General features: G+C 42.9%; 1 protein-coding gene across 3 annotated transcripts in view; it reads left to right on the forward strand.

Moving 5' to 3' along the window:
* Window positions 1-15,789, forward strand: part of LOC308325898 (partitioning defective 3 homolog) — a 261,533-nt gene extending 245,744 nt beyond the window's left edge. For all 3 annotated transcript variants that reach the window (XM_080778653.1, XM_080778655.1, XM_080778654.1), the window contains 2 exons: window positions 3,107-3,270; window positions 10,362-15,789. In XM_080778653.1, coding sequence (XP_080634779.1) covers window positions 3,107-3,270; window positions 10,362-10,788 — 591 coding nt within the window. In that variant the 3' untranslated portion in view covers window positions 10,789-15,789. The remainder of the gene's footprint in view (window positions 1-3,106; window positions 3,271-10,361) is intronic.
* The last annotated feature ends 300 nt before the right edge of the window (window positions 15,790-16,089 follow it).

Consider the following 16,089-nt stretch of genomic DNA (forward strand, 5'->3'; position numbering starts at 1 on the left):
GTGTGTGTGTGTGTGTGTGCGTGTGTGTGTGTGTGCGCGCGCGCGCCATTGCTACTATGTATGCGTGTGGAAATGGAAGAGCATTCCAGGTGTCTCTTTGTGTGCGTGTGTGTGGGTGTATACACACACACACACACACGCTCGCTCAGGCCTTAATGACCTGTCTGGGTGGGACATTATACCCAGAGCAGAGGGTCTAAAGGAGGTCCCAGTGCCGGCAGGACAGATCTCTGTGTCCTTCATTAACACCCACTAACATCCATCACCTCTCATAATCATCATAACACCCACTCTGAGTCCCCAGCATGGTCCTTCCCTCCGCCTCTCCACCTCCTGTACACCGCCTTCACCTCCTCCACCCTCTGTCCGTGTCTCATCCTCCCCAATCTGACCCGTGAGGAGGGGACAAGGACAGAGTCTGTCTGCCTAACACCTGGTAAGTCTCTGTGTCTTTGGGCTGGGGAGGGGCGATCAATACATACACTCCTTTCCGATGTCCGAAGTTTTCTTCGGAAAGGGAAGTGATTTAACTTAAAGTTGACGTCGTCCAAGCGTCGGACAAGACGGCACTTTTTCTTCTGAACCTGCATGTGTACACCTCCAGATGTCTAGACCAGTGGTTCCCAAACTGTTCAGGACAAGGTCCAAAAGATTAGACCCAAACTAGTGAATATAGCAGATCTAAGAGCTTGTAGATCGGCTATTTTCACTAATTCTTAATTTATTTATGGAATTTGTTTTAAAATGTATAAAATAACTAAGTTTTGGAAACAGTGGTCTAGACTTGGAAGGAGTTATGTATTATTATGCCTTTAGTAGGCCTATAAGACAGCCAGTTGAATCAAAACAATGTTGATGCATTTTGATCAAAGATGCCTCAGCTTTTCGTTGTGTGACTATTATACAAAATTGCTTCATGAGACTTGAGGGTCTTTAAAATTGATCCACTCTCTGAAGACAGGGTAACTGTAAAACTGTAAAGTTTACACCTCCTAAAGAGTTTTTTTACACAATTGTTTTGCCACCCCAGCATCTACAGTTTATATGGTGTGTAATGTTTATTCAAGGTTTAATGATAGGTGTGTGATGTGATGATGATAAAAATATTATAGCACGTCCAGAATTCTACAGTAGATAATCGCCGTACCAATAATTGTATTTGAATTCCTGCCAGATCATCCAAACATTTGCACTTAGTGCTCACAAAACAGATTGATTTCCCTGTTAAAATCCACTTGGAGCCAAGGAGTGGAGGAAAGTTCAAGTTATATTTTTTCAAGCCTTGACAGAAGTGAGAGATATGGATTGTTGTAAAACGTGCAACAGCTCAATATTACCAAAGTGGTCACAATCAGTGAGCATATCGTTGCAGTCGGGGAGAAACCTTGTGTATCCATATTTCAACTCTTTAGGTTTTGTTCATGAAAAAGGAAGAAACTCCCGCACACGGTCTACAAATGCAGTAGAAAAAATTATTATTAAGGGAATAGCAATGTTTCGGTCTTATTCGACCTTCAGCAGGCTATCTTTATCAAGGTCGAATAAGACAGAAACGTTGCTGTTCCCTTAATAAAATGTTCTACTGCATTTGACGACAGTGTGTGGGAGTTTGTTCCTTTTTCAGTAGGTCAGGGCTCCTGGCTGTCCTCCTACGCACCTGTCGCCTGTACAGTATGTGTGCAAAAGCCTTGCTTTTTATTTGTTTATGTTTAGTTTGTAAATGAATTGTTATAAGCGCGTTGCGCAAAAACAGCGTGTCGCGATGCGACACTCTGTGAGCTTGTAGATCTGCTACTTTCACTATCTTAAAATGTTTTTAAAACAATATTAAGAATGCATGTGTTTGGACATACGAGGATTCCACCCGACACTAACGATGTACACAAAGTGTGCAATCAATGCTAATGGTATTTCCCCTCCTGTTGAATCAATAAAGTAATGTTGCATTCCAACATACTTACTACTTAATATTTGATACACTTTGCTGCTGGCATCGTCCTACAGCAAGTCAGTAAACCATAATTATGACTGATCAATATCTTAACCGATTTAATTGTCTCTAATCATTCGTAATGATGACAAGTATGTGATACATTTTGATGCTGTAGCTTAACCCTATGATGTAGTCCGCGATCTCAGCCATTCGTGATTATGACTGATCCATCCATTTGACTATGTCCACAGCAGTGGTGGATGTACTTAAGTACTATTTTGTGGTATTTGTACTTAAATATAAAAAATGTGTTCAATACTTTATACGTCTACTCTACTAGATCGCAGAGATAAATGTTAACTTTTTCCACTACAATTACTTTAAAACTTTAGTGACAAGTTTGATATTAATATTTACAAAAAACATACCTCAAGCACAAAATGTAAAACGTTTGTACTGTAACTATATTATATTCGACCTAAGTAAAACTCAGTGCTTCTTCCACCATTGGTTTTGGTATCCCAAAAATGTCCAGTGTCAACCAAAACTGTAAACAAACACGGGCAACGTGTTTCTGCAGGTAAATCCCATGCACCACACTACTCCATTCCACCGTTATCATACCATTCAATGGGGCCAGTATGGCCACTACTCCAGTGGCTGATAATGGCTGCTATAGAGGTAAACCATGTGTAAAACAAAATCTTTGTTACGTAAACACAGGGAAAAGTTCCATTCTCCGCTAAAACATGATCATCAGATACTATGATTATACTACGGAGGAAGATCTTTTCAAAATAGTGTACAGAAAGTTTTTAAATTGTGTTTTTATGTGGCCACACCCACCAGTTCATTAAGTATACCTGGTTTTCATCTTAGCACCACCCACCTGAACTTAAGCCTCGCCCGCACTCCGCAGCTGTCTTGTATGATAATGGGGGAGGGGTTAGGGTTATGATGTCACTCAAATGGTGTACGTTTGATCGGGCCTTTTGACTCAAAATGCTTTCAGCTTTCAGGAAGAAACCAAAAATACACAGGGAAGATATTTAATATTCTAACAACAAAACCTGGGGTAAATGTTAACTCCATAGACACATACAAAACAGAAAAAGTGAAATAGAAATCATGGCATTCCATCTTTAACTCACGCCAACCCGTGGTGTTTCCCAGGCCAACAGCACGGTCGTCAGCAGCAGTAACGGTGCAGCTGGTGCTGGCTACAGCAGCCAGCCTGGACGCCACTCTGTGTCCGTGGAGGTGCAGATGCAGCGGCAACGGCAGGAGGAGAGAGACTCGTTCGCCCAGGCCCAGAGGCAGTACAGCTCCTTACCACGGTGAGTACAGCTGTGTGTGTGTGTGTGTGTGTGTGTGTGTGTGTGTGTGTGTGTGTGTGTGTGTGTGTGTGTGTGTGTGTGTGTGTGTGTGTGTGTGTGTGTGTGTGTGTGTGTGTGTGTGTGTGTGTGTGTGTGTGTGTGTGTGTGTGTGTGTGTGTGGTTGACTACTACTTCTGTTGGGGCTGATGCTCTCTGGCTGTTTGAAAGGTGATTGATGGATAAGAACTGACTACTTGATAAGCAGGTTAGGTTTAGAGGCTAGCAAGGTCGTTTTCTATGTGACGTGAAGCAGTAGTGTGTGCGTGCATGCGCGTGTGTCTGATGTCTCTCTGTCCGTGTTTGCGTGAGTGCATGCATGAGATTCTAGGTGGACATGCATTCTTCCATGTGCGTGTGGACCAGCGTGCGTGTCTGTCACAGAAGTGCATTCGATTTGGGGGTGGGGGATACACAGTTCACACATTCATGCACACTTGATAGATCTATTGGGTTCTGGATGCATAATACTAACTATACAGTATTATTGGTATGCATTGGGGGAAGGGAAGCGCATTTACAGTATACACTTTACATGCGTGCGTGTGTGTGTGCGCGAGTGTGCATGCTGTGTGTGTCTGATCTATGCCTGTTTGAGGTGGTAATGGCCTTGTCTCATGACATCATGGATGAATCTATGTCAACATACATCCAACCACGTCATGTCTGGTCACATTTAGACCACAACTCACACACACACACGCACACGCACACTCCCACACTCCCACACACACACACACACGTGCGGCACAGCAGTGAAACCACAGGCTGGTCAGATCATATTACACTCTTCCATGGATCTGACATGATCGCTCTCATCTCCCATAATGCAATTCCTTTTGATCCTCATGATATGTCTGTGTGTCGTTGCTTCCAGGAAGTTGAAGTGTCTTTGTGCATTTGGCAGTTAGGCTACTCTAGTTGTGTATACTTTGTTTGGGCACGTGTACTTTTGGATACTTGGACACTACACTACGTGTCATTCAAAGACAAATATTGACTCATACACTTGTAGGGAGGGAAAAAGTTAAATTATGAATAAACCACTTCAACACACACACACACACACACACACACACACACACACACACACACACACACACACACACACACAGTGTACCTATCACCATCACACACAGCACACACAGCAAAAGTGTATTAACAACTAATATTTCACCACAGTAGTAATTGTACTGTCTGTCGACCGCAGACTGCTTCCTTGATAAATATTGCAGGCGCTTTTGTTGAAACATTAATGAGCTCTCGTCTCTCTCAAGCACCCGGAACATCCAATGTCCTCTAAATTCATATCACTTCCATTTGTGTACTGTATGAACAAGACAGCTTATTGTTTTAGCGAGAACACTTTGGGGAGAAATATCCACAATCGCTAATGGTATTCTTAAAAGTCCTTAATGATCTGCAGCATCAGTCAGATTTAAACGGGACACGGTTCGACCTGTTGGTCTTCCTCAGAGTTTCTGATCATTAAAGATTCTTAAATACGCTATTAGCGAGTGTGGATATTTCTTCTGCTGTGTACATTGACAAGTGTCTGCACCCAGTTAGAGGACTACCCTTTTGAACAACACTATTGTTTAATCATTTCAGAATCAGATTCGACACAGCACCACCTCACTACTCCAGCGTCTGATAAATGCTGGTATAGAGGGAAATGAAGAGTAAAACATGTTATTTATTGTTTGGTTATGTAAACATACTTTACCTTTTACTCCAAAAAGCATTCAATCAGTCATGCTGAAGCGGGAGGCTAGCTTAGTGTAACATGGCGCATCATGGGGAAAGACAGACAGAACAGGCAAACAAGACAGACATAACAGCTGGAGAGCTTAGATGAACACAGTGGAGCAGGGTGGGAACAGAGTGGCTTACGATGAGCAAATAAGTGTGTTGCTCAAGGACGCCTCTGTCATCGCTGGCCGCTAAGGGAATTTAACTTTTGACTTTTTCATCTAAAAGTCTACATCAGTTCTCAAAGTGTGGTCCAGGTAATTTGGCAAAAGATAATTTTAAATGCTGGATATTCAAACAATGGGGGAAAAGGGCTGCCCCGCCCCAACATTCAGTTGTAATATCACGAGTAAGTCCATCCTGGTGAACTTCCATCAATATACATATCGTCTCTGTCGTTTGACATTTAACACTTCCTACACTGCCAACATGGGCCTTTCCATTCTGCTGCCTTTAGGGTCACCTTTTAAAGTAATTGATATATAATTATAAGCAAATTGTGTGAAGTGAGGGGCGCTCTTATCATCATACATCACATTCCATGCTCAGCCAATCAAATCATCACAAATGTCATCCCGGCCAATTCACTTTTCTGCCATCAGTTTTATCTTCAATATGTACTTTGCTCAGCCAATCAAATCATCGCCATGGGATGATCAGCCAAAGCCAAGCCAATATTTGTGTTCACACAAACCCGGAAAAGCTGGGCATAGGATCAATAAACTGATATTGTTGTTTAGATATGGACCAGTATTTACCTACCAAACGTTGTCTCTTATCTGTTGCCCTACGTTTAAATGGTTTTAGAACCATTGATCTTTCTACACTGTCCACATTACACACTTATTTATCGGCACAACAAACCATGTCTCCTTATCCGTAACTATAGACTCTAGTCAATGGCTGCTTCATCTCCATGCCAATAATATACATCCTGGACCTGCTTTGTCTTTGGAATGGAGATGTGATTGATTAATGGCGGTGCGGCTGCCTAAAACAGCAGATAAAGGTCAGTTTCTCTTGTGGTGCACGAGGGGCCTTTTCACCCCTAAACAAGGAGGGAGGAGACCAGAGTGGAAATAAACCTCTGTCATTTGTAACAATGATGATGATGGCGTTTCAGGCGACCTCCAATTCATCAATGGACGCCAGCATTGATCTTCTAGCCAAAGCGATGTGTTTATCTTTGGGTGTGTGTGTGTGTGTGTGTGTGGGGGGGTGCAAACATCTGTAGTATAATTTGGTAACCACCAGGTATTAAGACATTATTTACATGCTTTACTGCCGTTTTTACTCATCTTTCGAGATCCACTGATTTTGTTTTTCAACGTGGATGTAAGCACTAAAAACGCAATCTGGAAAAATAAATCAGAGATAGAAATCCTTTAGCATTGAAATGGACGGGCTGGAGTTTTTTTGGGGGGGATTACGTGATTTCCGTGTATGTTTGTTTCTAGAAGTCATAGCCTCATTCATAGTTTGGCGAAGAGCGCCCTCTAGCGTAATCACTGAAAACACCAGAAGACGGAGATCAATCAGATCATGGCAGTCAAGCGTTGGATTTGAGTGATTTTTCACAGTTCTATTTTCAGAGCAGTGCACAGCTGTGCTGTGCTGTGCTGTGCTGTGCTGTGCTGTGCTGTACATATCCCTGCATGCATCTTCTTTCCTGTCCCCTCTCTCTCTGTCTTTCCATCTCCATCAATCCCTTTATCTATCTCTCACTCCATCTTTCCCCACACCTTCCGGCCCGTATTGTGTCCATCCATCTTCCTGTAGGCTAACGTGTGTTTATCTGTCTCTCTGAGATCCATCACTCCCCCCTTCCTGCACCTCCTTCCACTGTGTGTGTGTGTGTGTGTGTGTGTGTGTGTGTGTGTGTGTGTGTGTGTGTGTGTGTGTGTGTGTGTGTGTGTGTGTGTGTGTGTGTGTGTGTGTGTGTGTGTGTGTGTGTGTGTGTGTGTGTGTGTGTGTGTGTGTGTGTGTGTCTATACCGAATGTCTGTATTTTAGCGTGATGGGCCTAATCAGATCAGAATTAGTTAACATATTAACAACACAAATGTTGCATAAGGGGGTGCCTGCCCCCTTATTTTCATTTCTAGGTCTGAAAATGCAGGGTCTGCAGCCAAATACATTTGGGGGTCCTTGAAGAAGGTTGTACTGTACTGTATGTTGGTATGTAAGAGCGGGTAGTGGACTGTTTCATATTTCACCATTTCCATCGTTTCTATGATGGTAATGGTGGGGGGGGGGGGTGTCTTGTATCTCTTTGTCAACATGTGAAATGAAATCGGATGCTGGGGGTCGCCTGCTGCCTCGCCTCCCGAAAAATTGGAGTCGTTCAAGCGTGCGCGAGAATAAGGCCTGGGCTAATATTTCAGATCCTATCTTCCTAGGTTGCGAAAGCGTATCCGTTCCCGATTACGCTCAATCTGTTCTTCAATGAGAGCAACCCCCCCCCTTTCTATTCTCATTAAAGTGTTGGATTTCCTGCCGGTCCTTTCCACCAACCTAATCTAAACAGAGGAATCATGCACATTCTTCACAGCTGACTGATAAAGCTGATAATTATGCATGGCTACGACACAGAGGAGCCCTTGGTGTTCAGTTATGTGTGTCCTTTATTTTTATTTATCTTGCTTTCCTTTTTCCCTCTCTTTGTTTTGTTGTGCATGGAAGAAAGCTGGGGTGGAGCTTCTTAACCACTTAAGCCCTGTTTACTTTGTGGCACGACAAATAGCAAAAATACCAGATATACGGTACAAGCTCGCAACACGTTGTGGTGCTTGTACACCTTTTTCAAACTTGATTTATTTATATATCTGCAATTATACCTGCACATTTTGGGACAGGCTGCTAAATGATAAGCAGCCTGTCTAATAGGTACATTGATTCTTCACTGTATTTTTTTTTTTTTTTTGCTTTAATATATTATTATGAACAAGTCCCGACAACATTTCACTGCTTGTACTTAGTTAAGTTATAGTGACATATAAAACCACCTTGATTCTTGACATGTCCAAAAGAGGGAGGCAGGGAGAAAGTGGCCGGGGGCTCCCTTGTACTTCCATGCATGTCGTATGCGGGCCGGGGGTCTCAGTTACATGCACACAAACACAAAAGGCAGGGCACGCCGCACAAAGTGGCCAGCCAAGCAGAAATGAGAGGTGATGTCAGACATCTGGAGTGGCTTTCCTGTCATTGTCTTAAAAGGGGAGGGCTGGCCCTCCTCTCCCTGACTCCAAAACACTCTCCCCCCGCCTCTGCTCACGAGCAGTGTTGCCAAGTCTGCTTATTATAAGTGACTTCACTTTGGGCTTGTTTTTCTGTAAAGTCGCATGTAAATATTGGTAGTTGCCAGTTGCTTTTTTTAGGGGGCTTGTTCCTAAAGTGTAGTTTCTTATTTGGGCTTGCTGACTAATGTTGTTTAAATCAGTGGTTCTCAAACATTTCAATATTCCATGTCAAGGACACCAATTTGTCTGTGGACTCGCATCTGTGAAGTTAAAATATATATAAAAACATAAACAGGTTGGCAGAGGAAGTGTACCGCCCAGGATTACATTAGAATAGATAATTGACACTGGGTGAAAAAATCGTTTGCAAAATCGTGGGATACAAATTACGAAAAAAAAGAATATAATATTATTTCAAAAACATATATTCAAACGTTTTTCAAGACCTTTTTGAAAATATCAGATCTACAAGCAAGCCCAGAGATGGGCTATTTTCAAATTACTGGTTAAAGTGGTTAAACTTATTTTGGATACAGTAATTATTTTTCTTGAGACCCACCTGTGTTTGTGATCATGTGTCCTATAGTCACTTATTTTCGGCTTGTTTTTCATAGATCTCTCCGCTTGTTCTCTCACACATTCTGGCAACACTGACTATATTCTTCCCCTGTTCACTCACGAGGCTTGACAGCCGACAGGCCGATCCCGCCATGCCTTTTAAGACTCTCATGTCAGGTGTCAGATATCCGGCCCCCGATGTACAAGATGGTCGCTGCTGTTCTCTCCGTCTGCTGGAAATGGGCCCCCGCTATTACTGTCTGTCAGCTCCAATGTGTGTCTGTGTCCGTCTGTGAAACGGGCCTAATGGTCTGGAAGCGGAATTTGACGTGGTTACGGTGTCCCTTGTTCCCTTTGTTGGGGCAGAAACCTTGTATCTCTGTATTTCAAGGTTGTTGTTGTTTTAGTTTAATTCATTTATATCCCAAAACTATACAATTAACATAGTATGCATAGATGTATCCTGAATAAAATAACTAAACAAAAACAAGATACAGAACACACAAAACGTAAAAGTAACACAACAAATCAGGCCCAAACACTACATATTTCAAGCTTCTTTTGTTTTATTAACCAATTTAGACCTGAGGCCGATTTTAACAGTTCAGAAAAACCTCAAGTTTGCGTTCAAAAAGTAGTCCTAGATTTAAAGGTATAACAACGTATAGGTTTAACAGGTCTAATTGAAAACCAAATAAAAATCATTGAAAGAGAACAGGTCTAATTACGACAGAGTTACACAAAAGTAGCTATTAAAAACAATAAAACATACAAGCTGACACAATTGCATTGTGTGCGTCTTTTTTGTTTGTTTCCTGAAAAGTAAGGGTTTTGGACATACAAGGTCTCCACCTGTATGTTGTTACAGAAGGCTGCTGGTACAGTACTTGCCCGGAGGCGGTTTGGGGGGTGTGAGGGTATAATGGCTCCCTCATTTCCATTGAATGGAATGTCTGTACTGTAGCCACTGACGGCGTCCTTTCTCTGCCAAAGCAAAGAGTTTAACATGTCAAACCTGTTAGGTTTAAACTGCCTCTTCTGTTGGGGCTGATGCTCTCTGGCTCTTTGGAAGGTGATTGATGGATAAGAACTGACTTGATGACCAGGTTTGGTTTGGAGGCTAGCAGGGTCGTATTCCATGTGACGTGAAGCGAGAGAGAGAGAGAGAGTGTGTGTGTGTGTGTGTGTGTGTGTGTGTGTGTGTGTGTGTGTGTGTGTGTGTGTGTGTGTGTGTGTGTGTGTGTGTGTGTGTGTGTGTGTGTGTGTGTGTGTGTGTGTGTGTGTGTGTGTGTGTGTGTGTGTGTGTGCGTGTGCGTGTGCGTGCTCGTGTGTGCGTGCGCTCGCACGCCTTTGCTTTTCTTTTTGTTTCCTTTTTTGCTAATGAAAGGTGCTATATAGATACAAATAAAGTTGTAATATTATTATTACCCTTAACACAAGTTAAAATCCTTTGCACACGTTGCTCATTTCCTCTCATTTACTCTCTCTCTCTCTCTCTCTCTCTCAGTCAACCCAGGAAGAACCCCAGCTCTGTGTCTCAGGACTCGTGGGAGAAGGCGTACCCGCCGGGCGAGGGCTTCCAGACGGCCAAGGACAACCCTCGTTACTCCAGCTACCAGGGCTGCCGCAACGGCTACCCAGGCGGTGGCATGGGTGGCGGGAGCATCAACGCCCGCGTCCTCCTGGAGGCACAGGAGCTCCTGCGACAGGAGCAGAGGCGGCGGGATCAGCAGGAGGCCAAAGGCAAGCAAGAGAACATACATGGCGGGGGCGGATATGAGGGTTACGCTGGCAATCATTCGGTGGCGCACGTGGCGCCAAAGGACCCGGTGTCCCCCAAGGGCCCGTACCGCCAAGATGTCCCACCGTCACCCTCGCAGCTGGCCAGACTCAACCGGCTGGGCTCGGAGAAAGGGAGGCCATTCTATTCTTGAGGAGAGCAGGATGGAAGCACAGATGGTTAGATGAATGGATAATGAGAGACACGGAGACATGTGGTCTTGACTCTGGCCACGAGGGGAATGGGTGTCGCGTCTTCTGCCTTGAAGAAAATGTTAATGCGGACTGTGCAAATATGAGCAAAGAACAATGAATTAAAAAGAGACATGGAACACTAGTGAATGGATGGACAAAGCATTGGTAGGGGGATTTACGTTGTGGGCACAAGAGGAGTGCGTGGATCTTTGGGTACTGCCTTGGAAAACGGCCAAAATGAAGGCAGATCAGATACGGACAAGGGACAGCATTAGGGGTCTTATTGGCTTAGAGAGGTGTGCTCGGTACGAGGTTCATGACCTATACCAGTAGGCGGGCAGAGTCATTGGCCCTCCCAGTGTTAAGAGATACTTCAGTGCCTTCATTCATTCACCATGCTTGTTCATCATGCTTGTGCCATGACTGAGACTCTTCTGTCAGCTTTCACTGCCATGACTGAGACTCTTTTGTCAGCTTTCACTGCTATAACTGAGACTCTTCTGTCAGCTATGACTGCTATGACTGAAACTCTTCTGTCAGCTTTCACTGCTATGACTGAGACTCTTCTGTCAGCTATGACTGCTATGACTGAGACTCTTCTGTCAGCTTTCACTGCTATGACTGACACTCTTCTGTCAGCTATGACTGCTATGACTGACACTCTTCTGTCAGCTATGACTGCTATGACTGACACTCTTCTGACTGCTATGACTGACACTCTTCTGTCAGCTATGACAGCTATGACTGACACTCTTCTGACAGTTATGACTGACACTCTTCTGTCAGCTATGACTGACACTCTTCTGTCAGCTATGACTGCTATGACTGACACTCTTCTTCAACCGTCCCTGTCATGGCTCTTCTTTTCAAGGAAGAACAAAATAAAACGCTCGCACATTGAGGGCTCCAATGCGACAGATGCTTCTTATTGCACCAGAATGATCTATGTGACGTTTCAAGCACAAGGCTCTTGAAGTCACTTTAGTTCTTCCTTATACTGTTCGTCGCTCAGCACCTGTTCGTCGCTCAGCACCTGCCCAGACTTGGGTTGGGGATGAGCATGTCGTTGCTCTCTTTTCATGGCTCTTCTCTCAGCCATGACAGGGACGCTTCTTTCAGCCATGGCTGAGACTCGTCTCAGTTATCACTATGACTCTTCTCTCAGCCATGACCAGTGTTGGGGAATATATTTTACTTATCACTTTCAATTAATAGCAGTAAAGTGTGTTAAGATATTACTTTCTGTGCCAAGTATTGTGCTTGTTACTTTCACAAAACACCCTCAAATGAAGCACTAAAAGCCTAGTACCGTGATATTAAATGGAAGAGGGTAGGCTAAATGGAATAGAGGAAAAGTGACACCATAATGTTATTAGTATTCAAATTGAATTGTAGCAGACTAAATTTCAGTGACATAATGAAAAAATCAGAAGCGGAATGCAGGGTGTTCTTCCTTTTAAATATCGTATAAAGGTTTCGCAAAGGTAAAAGAAACTGCATTATCATTCAGTTTGAATAATTGTTTTTATAACCATGTTTCTTAAAGCAATTTGTTTTTTGAAGTAGGGGTTCTGGTGCATATTACCACAAGGTGCATGAAAAAGCCATCTAAACTGGAGGAAAATAATTCCATCAATACTTGAAACAAGGTCGGCCAAAACGCATGGGTTTCTAAATGAAGTTGTTTTTCTATGGTACTGCATACATTAATTTTAGATTCAGATTTAGCGTTGAACTGAAATGAAAAACATAAAACTAAGGAGAACAAAACAAAAATAATCAATGCAATTGACAGCCAAGATACTGCAAGGTCACAATATCATAAATATTTCATGTCTGAAAAGTAGGAAGGAGTTAGCACTTATAAAGTTCTACCCCTTTATAAAGTACTGTAGTAAAGTGGTAGTTCTCACTAATTGTTTCTTGAACAAACATTCTTCTCAAATCGTGTTGACTTTGTCTTACTGTATGTCAGAAAAATCTTTATATTTGATACCAAACAGTAGATTTTATATAAGTATAGTAGAAAGGAACAATATAGTGTGTATAGTGAAATTAAATTTAGAAGATCTTTGTCTTTATATGATATTGCAATTTACTTTACTAATATTTTACTTTTGATATAATTTATATGTGGCTTACAGTATAATTTATTATCTATTGTTACTCGAAGGACACTTTTCAATTTCTGTTACATTTATCACAATGTATTGTTTGATTTAGTGAAATATCTCCCAAAGATTATACATTTTGTTTGACTTAAATGTATTTATTGGAATCAAGCCAGCTCTCAAATGAGGTGTTAATATGATCAAGATTTGTAAAAGTAATGCGTGAGATTACTATGGTAATACTAAGTAATGTGTTCCCCCTAACACTGGGCATGCCTGACTCTGATGGATGCTCTTCGGCTCACAGAGGCTCTTCTCTCAGTCAACAACTGAAGCTGATCTCTCAGTGATCTGATTCGTAGAGATCTAGCACACTGACTTTGTGACAATCAAACGGACAGCTGGAGACACATACAAACACTGTGTTTGTATGTGTGTCAGAAATGGTGTGGTTTCATATGAACATGTACATTGTACAGTATGTGCCCCCTCTATACCACATTGACTTGCCAAACTGCAGACCCTGTGAACCATGTCCCATCGGTGAACCTTCACTACGTGCCCTCTCTCTCCCCACCTCATAGATTACTATTCTTACCAACAACACCTGCAGCAAGCATCCCTCAGTATGCTGTTTATTCTGTTTGTTTTTCCTTATTTTGTTTTTGCGTTTCCCCACCATGGCCAAGTTCTCTTACTTGAGTGGTCCCTGGAGAGCAGCAACAACAAGGCAATGTGTAGAGTACTAAACAACAAAAAAGCTCTGGTGGTGCAGAGTGTGTTATTAACGAAGAAGCCACTCATAAATGATTCATGCCTCGTTGTCATCTCCATGGAGGAGAACCAGACAGAGAGGAGAGGGAAGACAGCTCTGATCTGCTGCCTGGCTCGACTGCACTGCTCTGGGCCTGACTCGCTGGCCCGCCTGCCTGTCTGTCTGGAGCACTGGCTCCCGTCCTCCACCCTCCTCCTGCCGCTCCCCTCCTCTGTTCTCCCCTCTGCTCATTAGCTCCTTTTATTCTTCCTCGCTGTTCCTCTCTGATGGCCCCCCGGACCCCCCCCCCCCACCTCATTTGTGTGCATCTTCCACCTTTATCTCCTCTCATGGCCTCTCTCGCCCCCCTCCTCTCATCCGCTCCTCTCTCCCAAATCAGGCCCTGTTCTGAATTTTTCATCACAAGCCACCTGCTGCCTGCCACAGCCAGAGAACACAGCCACCAGAGGAACTGACAAGAGGCTTCCTGACGCACAGAAGGGGAAAGAGGAGGAGAAAGTAAAGGGGGGAACCAGAGAAATAACACAAAGGCACAGAGATAGAGAGAAAGAAAGGAGCGCATCTGATTGAGAGAATCGCTCCAGTCCTCCTCCTGTTCTTATTCAGAAGAAAGGAGAGGAAAAAAGATGAAACAGCCTTCAGGAGTTAATTGCATTCAGTTGCCGTAATTACATTTACAATACGTTTCAGGCATTTAGCTGAAGCTTTCATCCAGAGCGACTTACAATGAGTGGGTGTGGAGGTTCTGGTGTCACGCTCGAGGACACTTCGACAGGACTCTGCGGCGGCCATTGCAAGTGATCAGACTTGTGACCTTCTCATTTACACACCGCTAGTCCCCTCGCCGGCTGTCAGTAGCGCCCAGCCCTCCTAGACTGCTCAAGCTTGAACCTATAATGTGATGACAGTAATGTCTATGATGCGTACCGAGCTGCCTGTGAGCGAACCAATGAACTGAGCAGAAAGGCAGAGAAAGACCCTTGCGACACACAAAAAGGGAAACAACGAAATTGAATCATCAGTCAATGGAAAGTGGTGCTTTCCAGTGGCGTTTAATTACTCCTGGCCCCAGTGTGTTTCTCCTCCGTATGCCTGGTGGAACTGCGTGATATGCATTAGCTGCTGTTTGTTAATGAAGGCCCTTGCTGGGGATAGAGCCATGTGTATGAGCGGTAATTAATTATAAAACGCAGAAAGAAGAAAAGGTTAGACTTCACAATGGGCTTATTCCAGCGTCTTACCCTTTCTGTTAACCTGTGGAAGGGTATAGAAAGTACAAATACCATAGGCCTATTACTTAATGGAAACCTCTATTAACACATACAGTAACATGCTTACAGGGTTGCAACAACACAATGAAATAACGACCATTATGACTTGTTTTGTTCAATGTAAATAATACATAATGTATTATGGAGATTTTCATTAAGTATCGTTACAGGATTATAGTATATTAACAATACTTGGAATGAAACACTCGAATAAGATCATTGTTGAGCATAAATCAAAACCTTCAAATGCGCATGATAGGAAAGAATTTATTATTCTCACCTCACCTCAAAATGGCGATAAGAAAGAGTTCAGTGGAAAAAACATTGCTTGTTGTGAATACTGGCATGTTCTGACACAGACAACCATACCACAGAAGGATTGATTTGACCTCTACATCTAAACAGTGTTCTAGCATCCATATTGGGACAATAGCCTAGTAAAGTAGGTACAGACGTCTGCTTGACAGAGACACATATCAATAAGTGCCTAAGAAACGATATCAATACATTTTTACACAAAAGGGTGACATGTTGTTCTTCTACGTCAACGCCACAAGTTCTTGCCACGTGTATCGTGTGTTTTTAAAAACATTAAGTTTTTGATTGTTTCACAAATTGTTTTCGGGCAGGTACTTTCATGTTCCTGAAAAGCTTTTATTTGTTGTTCTTGTTTTTTGATAGTTTACTGTGAGAGCCAACAGTCAACAGGTAACCAGTGTATCTGCCTTTTTCACCACATGTTGTGTACCATGATGATGGTGTGTTTTAAACATAAAAAAAGAAAGAAGCTATTGTAAGCACATGTGCAATTCGTTTTTTCCGTTTGTTTCCAGAAAACTTTGATAATATTAAGATTGTTATACAGCCACTTTTCCTGTACATATCAAATTCAGAATAAAACATAAGGCTGTTTCCATCCGGATTTCTGCCTTGGTCTGCTCTAGCTTCTGCTTTCCTCACACTCCAGCTTTGAACCAGCATCAAGTGTCTCTTGTGAGTTCACTGGGGAATGACTCACTCCACTGTCAGCGTGGATGTCTTTTTGAGAGACAGGAGGGAAACATAATTAGATTCAATCTACAAACTTTGAATTTGAAGGGGCAA

Source organism: Protomyctophum bolini (assembly GCF_963924005.1).
Source record: "Protomyctophum bolini genome assembly, chromosome: 12".
Lineage (NCBI taxonomy): Eukaryota > Metazoa > Chordata > Actinopteri > Myctophiformes > Myctophidae > Protomyctophum > Protomyctophum bolini.